General features: G+C 37.3%; 2 protein-coding genes and 1 pseudogene across 2 annotated transcripts; all 3 read left to right on the top strand.

The window, feature by feature from the left end:
- Window positions 1-7,724: 7,724 nt before the first annotated feature.
- LOC100395716 (olfactory receptor 8B3-like) lies at window positions 7,725-8,816 on the top strand. The gene has a single exon (XM_002754539.5). The coding sequence runs from the start codon at window positions 7,738-7,740 to the stop codon at window positions 8,668-8,670; it is 933 nt and encodes a 310-aa protein (XP_002754585.1). The 5' UTR covers window positions 7,725-7,737; the 3' UTR covers window positions 8,671-8,816.
- Window positions 8,817-13,810: 4,994 nt separating this feature from the next.
- On the top strand, window positions 13,811-14,976 carry LOC100399839 (olfactory receptor 8B3-like). The gene has a single exon (XM_009007139.5). The coding sequence runs from the start codon at window positions 13,897-13,899 to the stop codon at window positions 14,728-14,730; it is 834 nt and encodes a 277-aa protein (XP_009005387.2). The 5' UTR covers window positions 13,811-13,896; the 3' UTR covers window positions 14,731-14,976.
- Window positions 14,977-15,578: 602 nt separating this feature from the next.
- LOC100399474 (olfactory receptor 8B3-like) lies at window positions 15,579-25,557 on the top strand (annotated as a pseudogene).
- The last annotated feature ends 684 nt before the right edge of the window (window positions 25,558-26,241 follow it).

Raw genomic sequence — 26,241 nt, 5'->3', positions numbered from 1 at the left:
AGTAAGGTTAAGCAAAGAAGAGCAATTAGCTTACAAGAAATAAAATGAGGTTGAGGCACAATGAGGGGAAAGCAAGGACGAGCAATTCACTTACAGGAGAAGTGAGGTTAAGGAAGTGAGAAAGAAAACATGTAAAAGGCCATGAAATGTAATGAACCAGGGCTGATACCACTCGTGGGTCAGCCTGATCCATTGTGAATCAGGCCATGCTTAATAAACATTTTGCTGCTTTGCTATCTGCATGTGTGTCATATCCAATTTGTTCATGGCACCAAGAACCTGGGGCTTCACAACATTAGTCAGTAACAATACCAGGTGGAGATGCTGAGCTGATATATCTTCCTAAGGATAACACTACCTACTGTTTTTTATGTGTCTTCCTCATCGGAGGTATGCCAGAGAGTTGGATACTGTCTGACAAGTTCATTTCTTTCTTGCTTTTCTGAAACGATTACATAGAGCTCTTTCCTGTTTCATTAGTTTTATTATTTATAACTACATTAAAAGAGAGAAAGGGTGATAAAAATTGTGGACAAGGTAAAGTTGTAAAAATCTCCAGAATTTTTCAGGGTTCTTTTAAGAGTGCTTCTTACTCTGGATTTCTAGCCTCACATCTGTAATGGACCTGCATATCTTATTGGACCAAGGTTCTGTTCTTACAGATGTTGACAGATGGATTAGGCTTACCACTCTATCCACAATTTTCAAGTCCTACCAATAATGACAATACATTGGTCTACTTATATTTTGTTGTAATAGGATTGACATTGTTACCACCTTGTCCATGTCCATAATGTCTGTGGATTGTGATTAAAAGTTTCACAATGATATTCTTGCCAGAAGAAGAAAGTGCCATGCATAATGAGTGTCAAGATTCTCTATCTACCTGGCTGTGTAACAGGGGTTCTTATTTGGAAAAAGAGATTCAATACTTCTTTTTAAAAATCAAACAAAATTATATGGCACGAATTTGCCTGATTGAGATTGAGATTTATTCTTTCAATATGTAAATTTGACTTCTTTTTTTCTCTAAGAATTAAAAATGAAATCTGAGGCCCATGCTGTGTGCTGCATTTTAACAAATCCCTTTACATTTAGGTCTCCTTATCCTGTTTTCTAGATGAGGAAATGATACGTGACTGGCTGGAGGTCACACAGTTAATGATGCAGAGCCTGATTTTCAAAACCGTTATTCATCCCAGGAATAAATTGAAAGAAAGAAGAATTCTGGGAAGAAAGAGGACTTCTGGGGAGTTATTTCAGTATGACTTGGAAGGTGGGGGTTGTATGGGAATGATGGTGCTCTCGGCCAAAATGCCTGTAGCTCAGAGACTTTTTTCAAGGCTTTGATCCCCAACTAGAAAAATGTACTTGCCTCTGCTTTTATTTTAAGGTAGGGTAAACAGGGTGAACTCCAAAGATACGTTTCATTCATATCTTTTAATAGTGATAATTTTCTGAATAGTGAGGCTGAGGAGTTTGGGTCAAACCTTTCTGATAAGGCATGTCACAATTTCCATAGCAGTATATGTACTGTACAGGCCTCTTAGATATTATGCCTACATTTAGAAACAAAAATAGTTACTCATAACAAAAAGAATAAAAAATCAGGCTCTACACAGAAGTTAAACTGTCTATTGCCTATTACTGATAGCAGCAGGAGGCAGAAGTGCCTAGCCAGATGGGGCAGGTCCCTGGTGAAACCCTACCTTCAAGCCAAAGACAGTTTAAAGCTTGAAACTCAAGCTACAAGTGAAATCCGTAAACTGTATTGAGAACCTGTCTTTCTATTTGGTGCACTTTCCTCTGATTGATTCCCACACTTCACCCATTTCACATTTACCTACCCTTTCCCAATTGATTTTCTACATTGTCTTCTGCCCACCTATGAGTGATGTCTTTGCTTTAATCATTTTTGCATACTCACAAACCAATCAGCATGCAATCCCCATTCTGTGTCCATGAGAAGCCCTGGATCCAGTCACACTGGAAGAGAAATCACCAGAATGCAGGGATGAGGGACCACCTCCCATCCCCTCTCCGCTGAGAGCTGTTCTGTCACTTAATAAAATTCTTCTCTGCTCATCTTTACCCTTTGAATTGTCAGTGTAACCTTATTCTTCTTGGACATGGGACAAGAGCTCAGGAAATACTTAATGCAAGTACAATCTATAAGACAGGCAGGCCAAGTGGGTGGGGTGCCTCCAGCAGCAGGCCTTGGGCTGAGTGAGGAGGCCCTTGAGGGGGGTTGCAAGTGTTGCAGGCCATGGAGGTTCCCAGTTGGCAAAGTGGCTGAGAAAAATCCTGTATCATTACTACTTTGAATGAACTCAAGGGAAGATGCCCCTCAACGGATATATCATAAGCAGAAACTTGATTAATTATCACTGTAATTTTTAAGTTTATACAAAGATACCATAATTTCTGAAACATTCTAAAACATTTTGTGAGAATAGCCTTAGAATATGATATTGCTGGCTAAGTACTTTACTTTAATATGCTTAAAATTATTGGTGTTAGAGTGAAGGGTCAAGTTTTTATGTTCATTATGATATTTATCTCACTTTCTTAATTTTGTTTAAAACTTTTATTCATGAAGCAGAATCTGAATGTTTGTATTTGCTTCTATCTTTCTTTTGCCTAGATTAATTACAGTGCCTGGTTAAAGAGAAACCTTAAAACTGTTTTGTTTTGCTCTAAAGCACATATTTTAGAAGTTCACGTTTTAATAATAACATAGAAATAGGTGTATAAAATTCATGTCTACAATCACCCACTACTTAACAAAAAAGTAAAATGCAAATTGAAGGCACAGAATAGATATGAGTACTGTGATTTGAGTACTGTGCTTATTGCAGTCACCGGCACTCTCTCTGGAAAATGAATCAGCAAATAGCTTGAGTTAGTTCTGTGAAGTCAACAGGCTTATTTTATATTTGAATTTCTTGTGTTGACTTGGCAAAATGTAAGTGATTTCACTTTTTAATTAAAACCACATCTAATAATATGTAAAACTAGAGTTTAAATTAAAGCCTATTATCTTTAAAAATTAATGTAATAAGAAAATTAGATATAAAATAACTTAAGAATGCATAAGTTTATTTTAAAATTATTGAATGCTTACAAGTTTTGTATGTGTGAATTGGTAAAGATGCAGATATTGTCAAATACTTCTTTCTTATTTGTTGTACCATAGTTTCTCCATACATGTAATTCAAACTGGAAAAACATGCTAACATATGTTAAAGGCATATACAATCTTTCATTTTATATAAAAGGTTAATTATATTAATTATATATATTTTAAACACAGATTATGTTTCATTAACTTAAAAGGGCAATATCCCAAGGTTTAACCTACAGGAAAAACGTTAAGTTAGAAATGTTAGAAACTTTATATTTTGAGGCTCATGAAATGGTGCCTATTTACTAACCACATTCACTTCATCACCCAAAAGAAGTGAAATGTTTTCAGGTCCTGGATTTGACATAGCACCAAGGCTGACTTATTAATGAAAAGATTTTGAGGTACTTCTCTCCAAAGGTCTCATTCTTTCTCCTTTGTGAATATAGATTGGGACAGAGCTTTCTAACTACTGCATAGCAGGTAGAATGGCAAAGGGGTTAGAGGTTAAGGTACTGAGCCTAGGATACTCAGTTTGGGAGTTTGAGTCTGGTTTCTCTGGCAGATTTATCCTGGGAAGGGCCCCTGGGTGGTCAAGAGTAAAGAGGTCTGATGTGACCTCACACCACAACTTTGGCAGAAGCAAGAAGAGTGAGACAAGATAGCACCCATTGCTCCATTTTAAAAGCCCAACCAAAGAGATGCTTCACCCCCTGGACACCAGCTACAGCTGTCACGTGCAGAGGAGGACAGAGCCCATTGTGAACAAGAGGCCCAGGGGTTGCCGAGGGGGTTTTCAGGTGCCCAAGGAATGTAGTGCCCAACCTTAAGTGCTGCTGTATATGGTCTAATCTCTATGTTCCCAGATCAGATAATTCTGCTCATTTCCAGCCGATTATTCTGTTAGTACCATCTAAGCTAGCATGACTAGTCTAAAAATGCACAAGTTTTCTACAAATTAGGGCATCTTTGTTATTTGGAAATATATTAAGCAAAAAAGTGAAGTTTGTTCCAAACTGATTCAAAATAAAATTTGTCAATGAAAGAAAAGACCATTTGCATTATTTGAACGGGATTTCAATTTTAAATATTTGGCTGATTTTTTTTTTCAAAACAATTTTAAATTCTGTCACTTACTTTTACATTCAAATTTGTTGTTCGTGGTGATTGTAAATATTTGTTGGTTATAATTATTAAGAATTCTCATACAGTAATTACAAGTGGCTGTTTTATTCACAAAACCTGATAGAAAACATTACTTTCCAGAAGCATGCACAAATTTTTATTGATAATTATGAAGATATTTTATTTGAAAATGTTATCTAATAAAAATAAAATAATCACAATTCTGATTTAATCATAAGTGTATTTTGGGTTTTAAATAATTTACATTAATATGGTAAATACTGAAAACACTGTATTTCCTTATTTTATCAACAAATTTATCATATGCATTGAAAGTCTGTGACTTTTCGCTAATAAAAGAACCCTCTATAAATATATCATCATTTTCTTTTTAATTACATTACATAAGGACTGTGTGTATAAATATGGACTTAATGCATATATATGTTTCACATATATATGTTTTTATAATTGTTTGAATATGCTAGGGCAGCTGATTTGATTTAAAGCTTCAAAGAGTAATCACTTAACGGATAACAAGTAAACTCTATAGTTAAATTGAATAAACACTATTTCCTATTACAAACATCTTTCACAAGCTTTTTGACTGAAGTAGAAGGTGTTGGTGTCCTGCCCTATAGTAGACATTGTTCCTTCCCTTCTCTCTAATGCCAGAAAATTTCTCTCATGAGAGTGGCTGAAAATAAGAGATAATCATTTGGCAGTTCTCCTTGCAAGGAGGTTGGCTGTGTGGCATATTTCTGACTGATAAGGCATAGAGGGAAGTCATCTTTAGGCTTCTGGAGAAGACTTAATGTGAGGAGAGTTATTTTGCATTGTTTTCCTACTTTCTTCTTGGATACAGGTGATTCTTGGAGCAATAACAGCTGTTTTGTGAACATAAAATGAAAACCCTGAGGAATGTCAGTGGACTGAGGACAGAGGAATGGATAAGGCTGGGTCTTTGATGAGAGGGTTTAGTTGCTGAATCAAGACTGGGACATTCTACCTCTAGGTTTATTGTTGTGTGAACAAAATAAGCTCCTATTTTAAACAGATTTTGTAATTTGAAGCTAATTTTTTTCTAATGGGTAACATGAGTTGAAAGTTACATTTCTTAGTAAATAAAACATACCCTTTTTACAGATGAAGATCTGGGGTTATATTCTTAATTGTTTTAGGTAAACATGGAAGAAAAAACTATAATTTATTATGATGAGAAGGAGAGCCTATATTTAAACTTAAATTTTAAATATAATCTCACCTGACTAGTGTTTTTTGTTTTTTATTGTACATTCTTACAGACTCTAAAACATAAACATCGTCCAATATTCTTTTTCCCATATTTATTGAGAAAGAAGAGAAATTATACGATACCCAGTGTGCTCAAAACACTTCAATCAATCAGGATAGCTTTTTTGTGGCTTCTCATCAGCTATAGTCTGTCTGACTCAATTTATTTGCTGATTTTAACTGTGACTGAATAACGGTTTTGAAACCTAAATTTTTATTATATATCTTCATTGTCCAGTGGGTAATGGAGAGCCTTTGGAAGTTCTAAAACTAGGGAGGGCAGAGCTGCACTTCCAGAGCTTATTTTAGCAACAGAGTAGGTGGCTAAATAGGAGGAATTATGTGGGAAAATGCTAGAATAACAGTTAGAAGCTACTACAACTCAGTAGTACAGTTCAGTTAAAACCTAAGGAGTGTCTAAACTGGTGAGGTGGCTGAGAGAAAGGTATGGAGGTCACTGTGTTTGTAGATTCTAGGCATATGAGAACTGTGCAAATTTGGTTCTGAAGACTTTCAGCCAGATAACACAATTTTAATAATTTTTAAAGGAGGTGCTGCTATGTACTCTTCTCTGTACTTAGTACTGGGAGCAAAGCAGTAAACAAATCTGAAGTGATCTTTGTCTTTACAAAACTTGCGGTTTTTAGGGGAAAACAAAAATTAAAGGGGAAAAGTCCTGATGGAGACTCTGCCAGAAGTTATGAGAACACAAATAATGATAGTTGACATTTACTGACTATCATGTGCTAGAGGCTGTTTTACCATTGTACTTATTTCATTTAATTGTACATTATGAATGAGAGATATTATTATTAGTATCCCTATTTCAGAAATTATAAACCTGAAAAAGTAAAAACCTTCTTTAGAAGTGAAGTAAGCCATTAAATGTTATTTCAGTAATGTCCTAGGAGAGACAATACCTGAAGTGAGTTACTGCAGTTCTTCAAAAATTTTACACAAAAAACATGAGGGCTTGAAGTAGACCTTGTGGGAAATTTCTGTTTAATATGAGGGAAGAAAGAGAGAAAAAACTAAAACAATGATTTCCCTTCAGAGGTCAAGGTGGGGATGTGGAGTTCATTTTGGTCTTGCTTTGAAGTATGTACGAGCCCTAGACTGAAGGGAAAACTTGAGTAAAAATACTGAATCCCTAAGGAAGTAAAGACAGATCATGGTGCAGGGTGTAAATACGGTTCCCTTATTTCCTATTACACCCAGAGTCTGTTCCCTGGGGAGGAGGCTGAGTAAGCTTCTGCCCTGTTTATAACCAAGCACATTATATCATTCAACTCATATTAAATCTTCTGTATCTTACCAACTGACTAAACAGTTAATAATAAAGACTTCATTTTTCTCTGCTGCTTGAGAGGAATCAAAATCATAATCACAAAAAAGACATACAAGAAATTAAGTCTGGAATGCATGTCCTTAGAATCAAAGGAACAAAAACCTGGACACCTGAAATAACTTTTCCAGGATCACAGGGAAATAAGCAAGTGAGGGAAGCACCAAAGTATTTCAGACTAAGAATGGTGAGTTTCTGAATTCTATTTACATTGTCTTTTTTATTGAGATGGAAGTCCAGGGATCTAAGAAACACCATTTCCCCTCATTTTGAGCAGTCCTTAAACTCAGGTGAAACTGGAGAATGTGTTTGAGGGGGGAGCAGAGAATGTTCAGCGACACTAGTAGGCTCAAGGATTGCAGTATTTACTGAGTTAGTTCCCTTTCCATGAACAGAGCCCTCTCTGTCCTAGATTTGTAACCTTTTCACTGTGACCTGGGAGAGTAATGTAACCTCTCCTAGACTCCGGTCCCTTATTAGTGAATTGGAAACAATGTTCTGCTTTTCATTGCACCAGACCAATTTCATTAGAGGCCGATGTTGGTTGCTAAGGCCTCTGCCTCCAATTGACTTGGGAGGGGAGGGCTCAGGTGAATGAAGAAATGATGAGATGGGAAAAAAATGATTCTGTCCTGATCCACCCAGCTCCCTTATCCCTTGTTATTTCCAGCAGTCATGTTTCTGTATATGGCAGCACTGGCCTTCACTCTCTAGGGTTAATTGCTGGTGTTCTGTAAAGGCAGATTCTGTGGGTACAGGTTAGGCTAGTGTCAGGCAGACCCATTGGGCAAGGAGCTGGGTTAATGCAGCTTTTTTTTTTTTCTGTTTCCAGAGATTCCCTTAAAGAAGAATGGCATCTGGAAATGGCTCTTTCGTGACTGAATTCATTCTGGCAGGACTAACACATCAGCTAGATCTCCAATTCCCTCTGTTCTTCCTGTTTCTGGTAATCTATGTGGTCACTCTGTTGGGAAATTTGGGTTTGGTAACTCTAATTGGGTTGAACTCACATCTTCACACCCCCATGTACCTTTTCCTCTTTAACTTGTCCTTCATAGACCTCTGTTATTCTTTTGTGTTTACACCCAAAATGCTGATGAACTTTATTTTGGAGAAGAATATTATCTCCTACAAGGGATGCATGACCCAACTTTTCTTTTATTGCTTTTTTGTCATTTCTGAATGTTATATGCTGATGTCAATGGCCTATGATCGCTATGTGGCTATCTGTAACCCACTTCTGTATCACCTTGCCATGTCCCCTACAGTGTGCTTCAGCCTTATGTTTGGTTCCTATCTGATGGCCTTCTCTGGGGCCATGGCTCACACTGGATGCATGCTGAGACTGACCTTCTGTGAGGCAAACACCATCAATCACTACTTCTGTGACATCCTCCCTCTGCTCCAGCTCTCCTGCACCAGCACCTACATCAATGAGCTGGTGGTTTTCATTGTGGTGGGCATCAACATCATTGTGCCCACTGTCACCATCTTTATCTCTTATGGTTTCATCCTTTCCAGCATTCTTCATATCAGCTCCAAGGAGGGCAGGTCCAAAGCCTTCAGCACTTGTAGTTCCCACATAATTTCTGTTTCTGTGTTCTTTGGATCAGGTGCATTTATGTATCTCAACCCATCTTCTGCTGGGTCCATGGATAAGAGAAAATTATCTTCCGTTTTTTATACCAATGTGGTTCCCATGTTGAACCCCTTAATCTATAGCCTGAGGAACAAAGATGTTAAATTTGCCCTGAGAAAAGCCCTGAATACTAGGAAACTTTGATAAGTACCAGTATGTCTCTGTGTATATAGTTCCAAGACACGGATATTCTGTTATTTAATTATAATACTATACTAGCAGTCTTCTTGTCCTATTCTTTTTTACCATGGTAAAAAAATTTGAGTCTTCTTTCAACTTAAATTGTTCATAATTTTTTTGGAGTCAATTTCTTATTTTATTTATGATTTTCACTATTTTTCTTAAATCTTTTTTACCATCTTTCACCATGTTTTTGGTTTAGGGATAACAGTAGGGAAGAAATTTATTTCTGTGTTTTCATTTTTCATTATGGACTTCTTTTTGTTTTCTGGTGAAAGATGAATTGTTATGCAAAAAATCAGGTAAAGTAGAAGTAGGGTGACATTGTGCCACTCATTGGGTATAGGGTTTCTTTTTAAAAATGTTATTATTGTATTGGTACATAATAGATACATGTATTTTCAGGGTACAAATGAGAATTTACTTCACTGGTGTGGGGTTTCTTATTTTCTACTCATAATATCCCATTGGAAGCTTGAATCAGATCATTTCATTCTACTTCTGCTTGTACACTGTCTACTGGGCAGGAATATGTTCCCTTTAAAAGCCAGTGGCACAGATATAAAAGGCTTCATAATGACCACCAAATATAATCTGATTTGCAGCTGCACACTATGCATATACTCTCTTCTGGCAGATATTTCTTATTTACCTTAGTATACCCAAATGGCACAAAGTCAATTGTTAATATGTATTTATTGTATGGAGAGATACTGATGCTCAGAGAGGTTAATAATTTACTTAAATTTACAGAGTTTTAAAATAAAAAAAGCCTAGAATACATTATTTATTCCTAATTTCAAGTCTACTCTCTCTATTATAGTTTTGGTTTACTTCATTTTATTATTTTTTATTTCAGTAAATATAAGTATAAATAATATTTCTATTTTAAAATCTGAATGTGCTTTCTCTCTGTATGATACATCAATCTTTCTTCAAGTGGCTGCTGTTTGTTTTTGTTGAGAAAAACAACTGGATGATTCTTGTTGTTGGGACAGATCTGGCCTTTGAGGCTCGGATAGTTGGAAGATGATTGCTTCAACTAGGGAGCTGAATTTTTCTACAACATTAAAAAAAATTGAGATGTTTTCAATGTCTTGTAATTCCAAGAACAGGATCAGAAAGAGAAAGGAGCCCAGCAAAATGACATTTAGGCCAAGACCCAAAGAAACAAATGACAATTAAAGAAGATTTCCCTTTGGAAGTAATTATCAATGATGCTTTAGATACCACATTGCAATCTGAATTTGTATCTGTCCTGTATAGCACTGTAATTGTTGTACACTGTTCATTAAATCTTTGATAAAATTAACCATCCACAATGGTTGAACTAATTTACATTTCCATCACCAGTATAAACCATGGAATACTATGCAGTCATAAAAAGGAATGACATCATGTTTTCTGCAGAGACATGGATGGAGCTGGAAGCCATTATTCTCAGCAAGCTAACACAGGAACAGAAAACCAAACATCACATGTTTACATCTGTAAGTGGGATCTGAACAAGACGAACATGTGAACACAGGGAGTGGATAAAAACACACTGGGTCTGTCAGGGGGTGGAGGGAAAGGAGAACATCTAGATAAATAGCTAATGGATGCAATGCTTAATAGCTAGGTGATGGGTGATAGGTGCAGCAAATCACTGTGGCACACGTTTACCTATGTAACAAACTTGTGCATCTTGCATATGTATCCTGGAAATTAAAATTTAAAAAATCAAAGGCAAAGAATTTTGCAAAAAAGCAAGAGAAAGTCACTTGTCACATCTAAGGAGAACTCCACAAAACGATTGGCAATTTTCTTCATAGAAACCTTTCAGGCTAAGAGAGAGCTGGATGATATATTCAAAGAAAATATTAACCAAAAATGACTTGCTCAGGGAAGTTATCCTTTAATGATGAATGGGAGATACCTTCCAGACAAACAAAAACTGAGGGAGCTTGTCACCACTACACCTGCCAAAAACAGTGCAAAATGTTCTTCAAGTTGAAAGAAAATGATAAAGTGAAAATCTTATTGCTAAATACAAATATAAAAAAAGTATTGTAAAATGTTAATGATGGCATGTAAATCACTTTTAACACTACTATATAAAATAGAAAACACAACTAGTAAGAATAGCCATAGAATCATACATTTCTTCATGCAAACACAATATTGAAAGAAATAAAATCGCATGTCAATAACATAGTGTTTGTGTCTGGGGGATAGCAAAGAATCAAGTATGCATGCAATTCAAGTTGTTATTGGCTTAAAACAGACTACATTAACTATAAAGTGTTTGATGAGAACCCTGTAAAATATACAGTAGATTATAAAAAATTTAAAAAATCAAAGCACATCACTACAAAAAAATTATCAAATCTCAAAGAAACACAAGAGAAGAATAAAAGGAGTTTATCTTTAGTTTTATCAATAATTAATGCACATATTACTAAATTTCCAAATCAAAAGATACAGTGTGGCTAGATGGATTTTAAAAAAGCAAGTCTTAATTATTTGCTACCTTCAAGAGACTCACTTTAAATTTAAAGACACAAAGGCCGAAAGTTTAGGGGTAGAGAAAGATACTTTGCTTAAATAGTAACTAGAGAGCAGGGGTGCCTGTACTTGTATCTGACAAATTAGACTTTAGTCAAAAAGTGTCACAAAAGTCAAAGAAGTCATTATATATAATAAAAAACTCTATTCAACAAGAAGATGTAACATCTATAAATATATATGGACCCAACATTAAAGCACCTGAACTTGGAAAGCAAACATAACCATATCTGAAGGGAGGAACAGACAGCAATATGCTATTAGAGAATTTCAATTCCTCACGCTCCATAACGAATGGATAATCCTGACAGAAATTAAGTGAGAAAATAGCAGAACAGAAAAAAAGGGAGATGACTTCTTGTGATGTTTTTGTCTGCCTTTGGTATGAGGGTAATGCTGCCCTCATAAATTAAATTTGGGAGTGCTTCTTCCTCTTCCATTTTTCTTGGAAGAATTTGGGAAGGATTGGCGTGAATTCTTTGAATGTTTGGTAGAATTAACCAGTTATCTTTGTTCACAGTAGCTGTCAGATGTCCAGAGTGCGACAGATCTGGCCAGTGCTGTGAAAGAAGCAAGGGAGAAGCCAGTTGATCAGGTAGCCCCCAGATACGCTGGATTATTGGACTTCAGATTCACTTCTTTCTTAGGGAAATGCTGAGAGCTGAAGTTTTTAAGCTGCTAGTGTTTGTGATGATCCTTGGGGAGGGGCCGTGGAGATTATTAGACAAAACCACCAAATCTGGGTAGATTTCCTGGAAAGTAGCGTGTTGTCTGGATAGCCCCAGAAAAGGTGGGACTTTTGGAAAAGCAGTCCATCTCTTTTCCTCACTAGGAAGAAGTTGGGAGGGTTTTCTTTTTTAAGTCTTATTTCTGGTCTGAGCTGAGGGGGTGCCTATGCTGTATGCTAGTCTATATTGCCTTCTGTTCTCACTGATCTCTGCTGTCAGAGCAGGCCCTGTCCTGTGTCCTGTCAGTGCTGTGACACAGGCAAAACAAGAGCCAGTCCTCTGGATAACCTGCAGAAAAGTTTGGGCACTGGATGCATGGTGTGTCTCAATGCCCTTCCCATGGAAAAGCTTTTGCCTGGTTGCATGGTTCTCTGCCAGGAATGGGGATTATGGCAGAAAGATAATGCAAATGTTCCATCAAAATCAGTATGACTGGTTTTATGCTACAGTGGGGTGTAGGAATATTATAACTAGGTTTAGAAGTCTCACAAATGAAATCTGCCCATGAATTGTGCAGAATTACTTTGTTCATGGGGGAAGGAGAATTGAGAGCTTCCTATTACACCATCTTGCTGACTGAGAAATGAGAGTTTATTTCTGGCTCTGCCTTGGTGGATGTAAAATCCCTAGAGTAAAGGAAAAATTTGAGCAAAACGCTGAGTCCCTAAAGAACTAAAAATAGATTATGGTCCAGAGTGTAAATACAATCCCTTTATTTCCCTATTACTCTTAGAATCTGTTCCTTGGGGAGCAGACTGAGCAAGCTTCTATCCTGCTTATAACAAAGTGCATTGTTTCATTAAACTGACAATAAATCTTCTGGTGTGACAACTGTGATAACATTATTATCACACATCTTTATTAAAGATTTTTTTACCTGCTGCTTGAGAGAAACCAAAATTAAAATCATAAATTATGATGTCTATATCAGGAGTATTTTCAAGACCTGTTGGAAATAATGTCTGGATTGTATCTTAGAGAAAACGAGACCTTAGAGCTTGAAATTGCCCTTCCAGAAACACAAGGGTAAGGAAACAATAAGATAATGCAAAATTTTTCAGGCATAAGAAGGGTGAGTTTCTCAATTCCCTTTATATTAATGTCTTAATTGCTTTGCTGTGGAATTTCAGGGATCTAAGACATTCTACTTTATTTTCCACCCTGACACTCAAATGCAACTGGTGGAAGAATCTGTTCAAGGTAGGAGCTGAGAATGTTCAGGGACATAAGGGACTCAGAGAATGACAAGTTTTGGTCAATAGTTTCTATAAATCGGATTCTCCCTTTTTTCGATTCATGACTTTTTCTGTGACTTGGGGGCAGTAACGTAGCTATTTCTAGGTTCCGTTGCTTTTCTCTTGGAGTAGAAACAATGTTCTTGGTTCACCCTCTGACTGGAGTCATATTAGACACTGGTACCAGGTTGCTGAGGTGCCTGCCTCTAATTTCATTGGTGAGGGAAGAAATCAAGTGAATTAAGAAATGATGAAATGAGGGAAGGACAATTCTGTTGGGATCCACCCTTTTCTCTTCCCCCTTGTTATTTCCAGCAGTCTTACTTGCATACGGCAGCACTGGTCCTCTTTGCGTAGGGTTGGCTCTTTGTGATCTTATCTTAGTAAGACTCTGACAAGAGGAAGTCAGTGCCACTCAATTTCATGGCAGTGGTAAAGTCAGATTCTGTGGGTTCAGGTTGGGCTAGTTTCAAATAATCCTAGCAATATCCCATGTTGGGGGAGAAAATATTGTGAGAGGAACTGTGTTGTCCTCTAATGCAACCCTTTTCTCTTGTGTCCACAGATTTTCTTGGAGAAGAATCAATCCTGGAAATGGCTCTTTGGTGACTGAATTCATTTTGGTGGGGTTGACAGACCAGCCAGATCTCCAAATTTCCCTGTTTCTACTGTTTCTAATAATGTATGTGATCACTCTGATAGGAAATTTGGGCTTGGTAATGCTAATTGGGCTGACCTCACACCTTCACACCCCCATGTACTTTTTTCTCTTTAACTTGTCCTTCATAGACCTCTGTTATTCTTCTGTGTTTATACCCAAAATGCTGATGAACTTCATATCACAGAAAAATATTATCTCCTACAAGGGATGCATGATCCAGTTTTTCTTTTTCTGTTTCTTTGCCATTTCTGAATGTTATGTGCTGACCTCAATGGCCTATGATCGCTATGTGGCTATCTGTAACCCACTTCTGTATCACCTTGCCATGTCCCCTACAGTGTGCTTCAGCCTTATGCTTGGTTCCTATCTGATGGCCTTCTCTGGGGCCATGGCCCACACTGGATGCATGCTGAGACTGACCTTCTGTGAGGCAAACACCATCAATCACTACTTCTGTGACATCCTCCCTCTGCTCCAGCTCTCCTGCACCAGCACCTACATCAATGAGCTGGTGGTTTTCATTGTGGTGGGCATCAACATCATTGTGCCCACTGTCACCATCTTTATCTCTTATGGTTTCATCCTCTCCAGCATTCTTCATATCAGCTCCAAGGAGGGCAGGTCCAAAGCCTTCAGCACTTGTAGTTCCCACATAATTGCTGTTTCTGTGTTCTTTGGATCAGGTGCATTTATGTATCTCAACCCATCTTCCGCTGGGTCTATGGATGAGAGAAAAATCTCTTCTGTCTTTTATACCAATGTTGTTTCCATGCTGAACCCCTTAATCTATAGCTTGAGGAACAAAGATGTTAACTTTGCCCTCAGAAAAGCCATAAGTAGGAGAAAATGTTGATCTGAAGCCATATCTCTCTGTGTATTACTTACAGGGCAGGAAGTCTCTGTATTTTATTATAATAATTTAAGAAGGGATATTTTTTACTTTTGCTTCTTATCACGGTGATGGTTAGTTGTGTATCCTCTCAATTTGCCTTCAGTGTTTTTAATAATAGGTTTTCTTCCTCCTCATTATGTGTGCATTTTTCTCCTCTTTCATCATTTTTTCCTGCTTAATAGTAAAGTTAAGGAAGTTTTTATTTTATTTTGCGTTAATAATATGGACTTTCTTGCTTTCTCCCGGAAAAGATGAATAGTTTTACCAACAAACAAGTGAAGTAAAACTAGGATGACAGTGTGCCACTGATGGCTACTGGTAATGTGTCATTGCAAATACGAATCAAACCTGTCCCCACTCTTGTTTCTTCATCCTTCACTGGGCAGCATCATGTATCCTTCAAATGCCAGTCTTTCTAAGATACACAGGTTCTACAAGGCCTGTCAAATGCAACCCAGTTTGCAGTTGTAAATACTTGCATTAAACTTCTTTTGGCATACATTTTACACTCACTTTTGTACACCCAGGGTAACTCATGGTGTACACGATCAACATAAATTTTTTGTATGGAAAATACGTTGAAGCTCAGAAAGGTTAATGATTTTCTTAAAATTATACAGACTCTTCATGAAAAAGTCTAGAATAAACTAGTAGCCTCCTGATTTTAATTCTACTATTTTTTCTGGTATATTTTTGCTTACTTTATTTTATTATATTTATTCACTAAGCATTGAATATTATATGAGAAAACATTTCTTTTGCGTGGTTGAGTATGCTTTGTTTCTAGACTTATATAAATTCCTTTCGGGATGGCTGCTGTTTTATCTGTTTGTTCTGGAAAACAGCTTTATTTTTCTTTTTACTTTAAAAGAGGAGGCCTGTTGAGGTAGGTTAGGTAAGAGATAATTGGTTCACGTAGAAACTTGAATTTTTTTTTTACAAGATTTAAAGAAAGAATAACTTGAAATATTTTTGACATTCATATAATTCAGAGAATAGGGGCATGGAAGAGACAGAAGCCCTACAACATGTCATTAAGCCAGGATTCAAAGAGACACACTGCCACGAAATAGGAGGTGCCTCTATAGAGGACTGTAAATGAGGATTTAGAAACCACATTTCAATCTGAACTGGTGTCTGTTGTATAGACTACTGTGATCATCCTTCACTGTCATACAATGTGATAAAGGTATAATCCACAATGAGCATATGTTAATACTGGTTTGGGAGTGAATGTGAACACATGGCTACATTTGTAGGGAGTCAGGAGAAGAAAGAACAGAAACTTCAGGAAAAAATTGCAAGTGGTGATTGAAACACAAGAAGAAGGAATTAAGAAAGTGAAAAGAAAATGGAAGCTCCTCCCTATGATGCTGTTCTCTAAATTTGAAGGCCCTAAAAATATTTTGGTGATCACAGAACTTTTCTGAGTATGATGCAGGAAGGCTTAAGTTATCTGATATTAAAGAAAGGCTAAACCTAAAGGCTGGAGGATGGAAAACAACTAAATCACTCATTTTTTTTTTTTTTTTGTTTTCATTTGCTGTTTTCACATGGATTTTAAGGTGCTAAAACCTTATATTACAGTTGCAAGAACAATGACATTTTGGAGGAAATGTTTGATGAATAAACTAAATCATTACACTTTCTTTTCTAGAATAGGATGTTGCATTAGTTTCCCTCTGGAAAAACAGGCAAGAGATGACTGCTCTTAAAATCCTGTCATTTGCAACAACATGGATGGACTGGAGGTTATTATGTTATGTGAAATAAGCCAGGCCCAAAAAGACAAACTTCATGTGCTCTCACCTACTTGTGGGATCTGAAAATCACAACAATTGAACTCATGGATATGGAGAGTAGAAAGATGCCATTGATGCTCAGGATTAGGTTTAGAATGAGTGTGATTGGGTGCACTATGGTGGTTAAGAGCTGACAAAAATTAATGGGAGTTTTGAGTTCTACATCCCTATACTTCCTCAAGTTGCAGTATCAGTTGAAGCCCACCCTGTATTCCCCTTTACAGAGACTATTTACACTGCACACAGGCACACATATACAGTAAGAATTTTGTACTCACTAATGTCTAGAAACTTGTTGCAGTGTGCTGTATGTGATCAACATAAATAAAGCACTCTAAGGAGGAAGATATAAAGGTCGATTTTCATAAAACAACATAGAGTTAGATCCTACATGTAGGTAGATTCTAAAGTAGTCTTATATAGTAGAAATTATTCCTGAAAATGAATTGTTTTGGCATCATGATGATAATCAGACTTGCATGGTATTTTCCCATAACTCTAGTACAGTCTTCCCTCTAGAATTTAGGACATTTCACTGTTAATTCAGCTCTGTACTAGATGAAGTAGTTTATAGTTAAGGCCATGTTATAGAAAATATGCACATTGAAACATTAAAATCTTGCTCAGTATAAGGAGATTTTACATCTGAGACAGAGCCTACATCTTCCTCACTGAGGGGGATGCTGTTGGAATCACTTACACTGTTTAAAGACTCTTTGACATAGAGTTCAATTAACTCACTGAAAACATCAGTATAGAGACATGTGCAGGTATTACAGCCGCTCTGGAGGAGAGTTGTGCAGTCTCCTCTGTACTGCCCCATTGTCAGTCTCTATGCTCCCCAATGAAGAACTGAAAGGTAAACAAGGGATGAAATCTTAGATCTCATTTCATATGATGGGCTGGTGCTCAAAGATGTTCATGGCTTGTTCCAAACCACAACTTATAAGATGTAGAGCTGAGACTAGCACTTGAGTATTTGACTCTAAATTCAACAGGGTTTATTTTTCAATTATACAAAATTTCTCTACTTTTAAAAATTGGTGAAAAATAGACAATAACTGCATTAAATAAAAAGTGCATTGGAATATAAATAACAGTAAAATACTCAAATAAGGAAAATGTTTTACATTTTATATTATATAGCTCTATTGGATAATTTAGAATGTATTATTCTATACTTGTTTTATATCAGCCTATACAATAAATAGAAATACATAAGGGTGGCCTAAAGTAATGATTGTTGTTTTAGTTGCTTACAAACTCCCAGGGTCAGCTGCAAGTTCCTATGTTCAAGATCTTAAATTTAATCTCATCTCAGTGATAATTGTTAGGCACCGTTATGATTAGTCCCATCTGGCAGAAATTGCTGCTATTCACTCTACTTTCAGAACATACATTTCCCAGTTTTTTCTGCAGTGCATTATAGTATGTGAGTCATGAACACCATTCCAGGTAAGAATGTGCCCTTTTCATAATCTTTTTGTCCTTCTGTAGGCCGGATGCAAAGGATAAGGCCCTAGTTAGGTGACAAAGCTATAAAGAAAATCAGGAAGTGACTGCAATCAAGTACAGAGAAAGAGTGAGAGAACAGTTGGTAGTGAAGTCAAGTAGGAGTACATTGAAGGGTTTGAGACACTGCTAATGTTCTATATGTATACCTGCATGGTGGTTATAAGCTGTTCATTTTATGTAATTGGTAAATATGTATATTTTATGCACCTTATGCAGGTATTTATGCTAAACTTAACAATAAATTGAGGCTGCAAATCTTTGCTAGCACTCTACTTAAACTGACATTAAGCTAATCCATAAGCAAACACTGAAATTAATGCCCAATATACACGAACAGCCTTAGTACAGAACACATTGCATAGAAGAAGACGAATAGAAGTAGCATAACACAGCAGAGTAATCCAGGCCCAAACAGGGCAGAGACTATTCCCTTTACTAACCCAATGAAGAATTTCCACTAGTGTCTGTGGGAAGAAGAAAGTCAGAGTACAATCCCTTGTATAGATTTGCAGTATGTTAGATGTCATTATGTTTAAGTTAATGGCATATTAACAACAGTAGAATTCTTATTCCCTATTATATAATTTCATTTTCTTCACCTTTTCTGAATTCTTGATAAAGATTTTTCTTAATAGACTTATGCATGCACTATTTTTGACAACTTTGTGATGAAAATAATAAAGGGATATAGAAGTATAGAAGTATTTAGGCCTATGGCAAATACTGCGCTTTGAAAGCTGGACTTGTTACAAAACACAGTGACTGAATCAGAACCGGGTATCACAAATTATAATTCAGGTTCGGAGATTATGCAGCAGTAACTTTGTGTTGAGTCCCAGAATATTGAGTTAGAGCAGTTTTCTATTTCTCCTCCCTAGAGAAGCGTTGCTCCTGGAGTAGGATATCCATGAATTTGAAGGTGGAAAGCAGGTTGATTTAAGAAAAGTGGAGATTGGCCTTTGCATATATATACTCATAATACAATCATTATAAAATATTTTAAATGCACGTGATACAGGAACAGAAAACCAAACACCACATGTTCTCACTCATAAGTGGAAGCTGAACAATGAGAACACATGGACACAGGGAGGGGAACATCACACACCGGGGCCTGTCAGGGGTGGGGGGCTAGGGGAGGGATAACATCAGGAGAAATACTTAAAAGAGATGACAGTTGGTGGGTGCAGTAAACCACCATGGCACATGTATACCTATGTAACAAATCTGCATGTTCTGCACATGTATCCCAGAATTTAAAGTATAATTTAAAAAAGGTAAAATAAATAAATAAATATAGGTAATAGATATAAGATTAATTTCCAGTATGGTTTATAATTAAATAAAAAGTGAGATAATAGTACCACTGAAAATGGGAAATTCTGGAGTCTATTGAAGGATTGTGCAGTAAGTTGCAGCCAATTTCAGCTCTTAGCACAGTAGCAGCTACACATACTCCACCATCCAGCCCCCTGGCAGCCAGTCATGCTAATGTCCCAGGAGCAGCTTGCATACAGCTTGAGAGAGCCAGGGTAGGGGAAAAGGATGCTGCACTCTGCTCTGATTGCTGCTCTAACTATAGATGTGCAAACAAGACTTTGGCCATTTTTGTTGCACCTCTTACCCTGTTGCAAGCCCCTCCCTCACTGGCTTAGGTGACTTCCAGGGAATTTAAAGATTAGTGGTCTTTTCCCTTTTTCATTTTTCTCTTTTCACCTTTTATGAGACAGATATAAAAAACGAGGACATGCAAAAGCAACTGTATTTAAAGGGGAAATCTGAAAGTCATTGTGCATGCCAGAAAAAATTGCAGGCTTAGAAAAGAACTGAGAGGACATTTAGTTTACTCCTCAGACTGATGTTTGATACAGGAAGCCTACAACAATTCAAGAAACTAAAAACAAAAAATAAACAAAAGCAAAAAAATAGCAAACCCTGGTAAGTGAAAGAATCTGGCTTCTAGATTTGCCACATTATTAAATTTTTCAAAATGTCCATTTTTCAAAAAAAAAAAATACAAAGTATACAAAGAAACAGGAATATAAGGCCCATTAAATGGAATAAACAAACAGAAACCGTCATTGAGAAAGATCCCATGGGAGATCTACTAGACAAGTCTTCCCGACAACTGTCTTAAAGATGTTCGAAGAATGTAAGGAAAATTAAAGAAAGTCAATAAAGTGATGTATGAATGAAACAGAAATAAAGAGAAAACCAAAAAGAAACAAAAAATCTGAAGTTTAAAAGTACAATAAATGAAATTAAAAAACTACTAACGGCATCAAAAGGCAGAAGAGAGAATTCGTGAACTTGAAGATAGGTCAATAAAAATTATTGAGTCTGAGAAACAGAAAGCAGCATTATTTACAATACATAAAACATGTGAAGAACTCAAATGTCTTTTGACTGATAAATAGAAAATCAAAATGCGGTATATACATACAATAAAGTATTGTTCAGCCCTACAAAGAAAGGAAATTCTGATGTATGTTACAACAGGCTTGAACCTGGGGGATACTATGCTATGCTACATGAAATGTCAGTCACGAAAAGACAAATGTTGTATGATTCCACTCATTTGACATGGAGTAGTCAAAATCATAACATAGAAAGTAGAATTATGAGTGTCAAGAGCTGGGAGAAGGAGAGAATGTGGAGTTATTGTTCAATGGATAAGCAATTTCAGTTTTACAGGAGAAATAGAATCTTTGAGATGGATGATGATGGTAGCACATTATAAGTGTATTTAATACCACTGAATTGTATGCTTAAAATATTTTAAATGGTAAATTGGAAAGGACTGGAGGTCAGGTAATTCTCAATCGGGGGTTAGGCAATTGGAGGTGGAGGCAATTCTCAGTTTCTATAGGTCCAAAGGGCCTAACTAACTCTGTCTTAAAGTTACAAGGATTGACACCACCACACCCAGATAAAAGCAGCCACAGAACCCAAGGAAGAAAGTCCCATTTACCAAGCTGAACCACTCTCAGATCTAAGATTCCTGTTCAAAAGGACAGACAAGAAATCCCAACTGGATAGGTAACCTTGGACCTACATGTTCTTTCTGCCAGGACTTGCCTTGTTTACAGGTAGTCTCATCTGTGCTTTCAGAGTTTAGAGCTCATGCCTCTGGAAAACACACGGCATCAAAGAGAGTGTACCCTACGGCACCCACCTCAAAGCTATTATTATACTTGATAACTGCCTCTTGATTACCTCTTGGCAGAACAAGGTCTGGTGTGTGCAGTCACCAACTCTCCCTATTGTTCCTTGGTAAATAATTCAAGGTTAATTAAAAATTGGGCCAGGCCCGGTGTCTCACACCTGTAATACCAGCACTTTGGGAGGCCGAGACCGGTGGATCACGAGGTCAAGAGATTGAGACCATCCTGGTCAACATGGTGAAACCCCGTCTCTACTAAAAATACAAAAAAATTAGCCGGGCGTGGTGGCGCGTGCCTGTAATCCCAGCTACTCAGGAGGCTGAGGCAGGAGAATTGCCTGAACCCAGGAGGCAGAGGTTGTGGTGAGCCGAGATTTCGCCATTGCACTCCAGCCTGGGTAACAAGAGCGAAACTCCGTCTCAAAAAAAAAAAAAAAGAAATTTTAAACAATGTATCAAAACACACAAACAAAAATACAACGTGACAAAACTTACAAGTTGCAGTAAAAGCAGTGCTAAGAAGGAAGTTTAAAGCTATAAACACCTATGTTAAACAATTACATCTATCTCAAATAACTTTATACCTTAAGGAGCTAGGAAGAAAACCCAATATGTTGGTGCATTAAATTGCAAATTAGAAACAGGAAGAAAGTAATAAAAATTTGACTATAAATAAATTAAAGAATGGAAACGATAAAAAATCAACATAAATAAGAGTTTGTTTTGTGAAAACAAAAACAAAAACAAAAAACAAAACTGAGAAATCCTTAGTTATATTAACTAAGAAAAATAGAGAGAAGGCTTTTCCTCTGATTTTTTTTCTGGCTTGGGTATCAAGTTAACGCCGGTCTCATAAATTAAATTTGAAAGTGTTCCCTGTCTTCAATGCATTGGAAGAGTTTGAGAAGAATTGGCATTAATTCTTTAAATGTTTGGTAGAATATGCCAGACATCTTTGTTCTCAGAAGCTGCCAGTTGTCCAGAGGGTGCAAGGTCCAGTCAGCACCCTGAAACAAGTGAGGCAGAAGCCATTTGCTCAGGTAGCCCCTCAAATTGTTGGATCACTGGACTTCTGATACACCTCTTTCCCTCCTTAGGGAAATGCTGAGAGCTAGAGTTCGGATTAACTGCTAGCGTCTGTGATGGACCTTGGGAAGAGGCTGCACTAATTACCAATTCAAATAACAAATTTGGACCCTGTTCTCATTGGACTCTGGAAGCTGGAGTATGTTGCAACCTGTGTCCTGCCAGCGCTGTGAGATTGCCTAGACAGGAGCCAGTCTTCTGTATAGTCCCCAGAGACATTAAGCATTAAGGCATTGGAAGAGTGAAGTATATCTCTTTCCCTCTCCAGGGAGAAGCTAGGAGGGCCCCTCCCTGCCTCCCTCCCTTCCTCCCTTATTTCCTTTCTTTTTCCCTGCCTCCCTCAGTCCCTCCATCTCTCCTTCCCTCTGTTCCTCCTCTCCTCTCCTCCCTCCCTCTCCTTTCTCTTTCTCTCTTCTCTTTTCCTTTCTCTCTCCCTTTCTCTTTCTTTCTCTCCCCCTTTCTCTTTCTCTCTTCCTTTCTTTCTCTCTTCCTTTCTCTCTCTCTTCCTTCCTCTCTCTCTTTCTTTCTTTTTCTTTCTCTCTTCTATCTCTGTACTAAGCTATTTTGTCTACACTGCCTACTCTGTTCCCACTGGCCTTTAGTAATCAGAGCATACCATGACTTATGTCCATGTCAGTGCTAGGAGACAGGCTACATAGAAGCAAGTCCTCTGCATAACCTGTGGAAAAGGTGGGGCATTGGATGTGTGGTGTACCTCAATGTCCTTCCCAAGGAGAAGCTTTTATTCCAATTGCATGATGCTCTGCCAGAAATAGAGATTATGGCACAAAGATAAGGCAAATGTTCCTACCAGATTCCATGTGGCTTGTTTTATGCTAGACTGGGGTGTAAGAACATTGTAACTAGGTTGAGAAGTGTCACAAATAGAATCTGTCCATGAATTGTTATGGAATTACTTTGTTCATGGGGGAAGGAGGATCTAGGGCTTCCTGTTGCACCATCTTGCTGACTGAGAAATGAAAGTTTATTTCTGGCGCTACAGGGCTGATGTACAATCCTCTGAGTGAAAAGAAAACTTGAATAAAATATTGAGTCTCTAAGGAACCAAAGGCAGATTATGGTCCAGGGTGTAAAGACAATTCCCATGTTTTCTTGTTACTCCTAAAATCTGTTTCCTGGGGAAGAGACTTGAGCAAGCTTCTATTCTGATTATAACCACATGTATTATTATCCTTAAACTCATATTAAATCTTCTGGTGTCTTATCAAATGGCATATATGGTAACAATAAAGACTTTATTTTTCCTGATGCTTGAGAGGATTCAAAGTAATAATCATAAATTAGATGGTCTGTAGCTCAGAAAAAAATTCAGAACATACTGGAATAGAGTTTGGGCTACATCTTCTTAGAAGCAAAAGCCTCAGATGCTGAAATTGCCCTTTTAGTACCACAAGATAAGTAAACAATAGAAAACACTGAGATTGTGGCATAAGAGGGTGTATTTCTGAATTCTATTTATATTACTGTCTTGCTTTGAAATGGAATTACAGGGATATAAGATATTGCTCTTTATTTTATACCTCGTCAGCCTTGATATTCAAGTACAACTGGTTTAAGAATCGATTCAAAGTGGGAGCTGGGAATGTTCAGAGAAAACAGCAAAAGGAGTGGATGTGGTATTTCAGTCAGTATTTCCCTCTCCACGAAGGAAAATCTCCCTCCTCTAGATTTATAGCTTTCTTTTTTCCTGTGACTTGAAGTAGTAATGTAATCTTTTCTAGATTTGGGTCCTTTACTTGTGTATTAGAAACAAGATTCTTTGTCCCCACCACACCAGAGTCCAATCTGCACTAAAGGTGGGCACCAGATTGCAAAGGTCTCTGCTTCCAATTTTAATGGTGAGGGAGGATTCAAGTGAATGGAGAAATGTTGAGATGAGGGAAGGATGATTCTGTCCCAGTTCATCCTTCTTCTCCCTTATGCTATCTCTTCTTAAGAGTTATGTTTGCATATGTCAGAACCAGCCTTCACTCCATAGGCTAAGTTTGTGCTATATTTGGCTTAGTAAGAGTCTATCATGGGTAAGTCAATGTCACTCAGTAACATGGTAGCGGTAAAGGCAGATTCTGTGGGTTCTCATTAGTCTAGTTTCAGACCATCTCAACCATATTCCAAGTTGTGGGAGAAAATACCCTGGGAAGTTCTGGGTTGTCTTCTTATGCAACCCTTTTATCCTGTGTCCAAAGATTCCACTGGAGTAGAATTGCTCCTGGAAATGACTCTTTGGTGACTGAATTCATTCTGGTGGGGTTAACAGACCAGCCAGATCTCCAACTCCCCCTGTTCTTTCTGTTTCTTGTAGTGTATGTTTTCACTGTGATAAGAAACTTTGTCTTGGTAACTCTACGTGGAATTCACATTTTCACACCCCAATGTACTTTTTCCTTTCCAAATTGTTCTTCACAGACCTCTGCTATTCTTCTGTGTTTATATTCAGAATGCTAAGGAACTGTGTTTCAGAGAAGAATGTTATCTCCTACATGGTTTGCATGATGTAGCTTTTCTTTTTCCGTTTTTTTTTATATTTTTGAATGTTACATGCTGACGTCAATGGCCTATGATTGCTGTGTGACCATCTGTTACCCACTTCTTTATAACATTGCCATGTCCCCTCAAGTGTGTTTCAGCCTTATGCTTGGTTCCTACTTCCTGTCCTTTTCTGGTGCCATGGCCTACACCAGATGCACGCTGAAGCTGACCTTCTGCGATGCAAACATCATCAGTCACAACTTCTGTGACATCCTCCCTGTGTTCCAGCTCTCCTGCACCAGCACCTACATCAATGACCTGATGGTTTTCATTGTGGCAGCCATCAACATCAATGTGCCCCCTGCCACCTTATTTATCGCTTATGGTGGCATCCTTTCCAGCATCCACCACATCAGTTTCAACGAGAGAAGATCCAAAGCCTTTGGCACTTGTAGTTCCCACATAATTGCTGTTTCTCTGTTCTTTGTATTTAGTGCATTTATGTATCTCAAATCATCTTCTGCTTGGTCTATGGATGAGGGAAAATTCTTTTCTGTTTTTTATATGAATGTGCTTCCCATGATGAGCTCCTTAATCTACAGCTTATGAAGCAAAGATGTTAAATTAGCTGTGGGAAAAGCTCTGAGTAGAAGAAATGTTGTCATAAACACATTTCTCTGTGCATGTAACTTACAGGATGGAGATGATCTGTACTTTATTATAATAATTTAGGAGGAAACAGTTTTTCCTATTTGTTACAGTGATGATGATTAGTTGAATATCATCCTGTTAATCTGTCTCCAATTTTTTATAGTAGATTTTTTTCCCTTACCCTTGGCACATCTCTCCTTTTTTTCCTCATTTTTACTGCTTAATAATAAAGTTAAAAAAGTTTTTCTTTTTTTTCATTGTCATTATGGACTTCCTTTTTTCTTTTTGAAAAGATGATTGGTTTCTCAAATGACCATGTAAAGTGAAACAGGATGACAATGTTCCACTGCATATGAGAATCTGACAACCTGTCTCTACTCTTGTCTTTCCATCCTCCGCTGGGCAGCATCACGCATCCTTTAAATGCCAGTGTTTTCCAGACAAAGTTCAACAACACCTTTGCAGTTTAAAATACTACACATGAGATTTCTTTTGGTGTTAATTTTACATTTAACCTTTGTATATCCCAAATAGCTTATATAGATCATTAATGCACATTGATTGCATCTATGAGATGCTGAAACAGACGCTAATGATTCACTTAAAGCCACACAATTTCTTTATTTAAAAAGCCCAGAATAAGTTAATAGACTCTTGGTTTCAAGTCTACTACTCTTTCTGGTAAAGACTTTATTATTTTACTTCATTAAACATGAAATACTATATGAGAAAGCATTTCTTTTGGACAGTTAAGTGCACTTTGCT

This window comes from Callithrix jacchus, chromosome 10 (genome assembly GCF_049354715.1).
Source record: "Callithrix jacchus isolate 240 chromosome 10, calJac240_pri, whole genome shotgun sequence".
Classification (NCBI taxonomy): domain Eukaryota; kingdom Metazoa; phylum Chordata; class Mammalia; order Primates; family Cebidae; genus Callithrix; species Callithrix jacchus.
The sequence above is the reverse complement of the archived record's forward strand: the minus strand, read 5'-3'. Positions and strand labels throughout refer to the sequence as shown.

Excerpts from the sequence above, each read along its gene's own strand:
- LOC100395716 (XM_002754539.5), top strand. The coding sequence starts at position 7,738 with ATGGCATCTGGAAATGGCTCTTTCGTGACTGAATTCATTCTGGCAGGA.
- LOC100399839 (XM_009007139.5), top strand. The coding sequence starts at position 13,897 with ATGTATGTGATCACTCTGATAGGAAATTTGGGCTTGGTAATGCTAATT.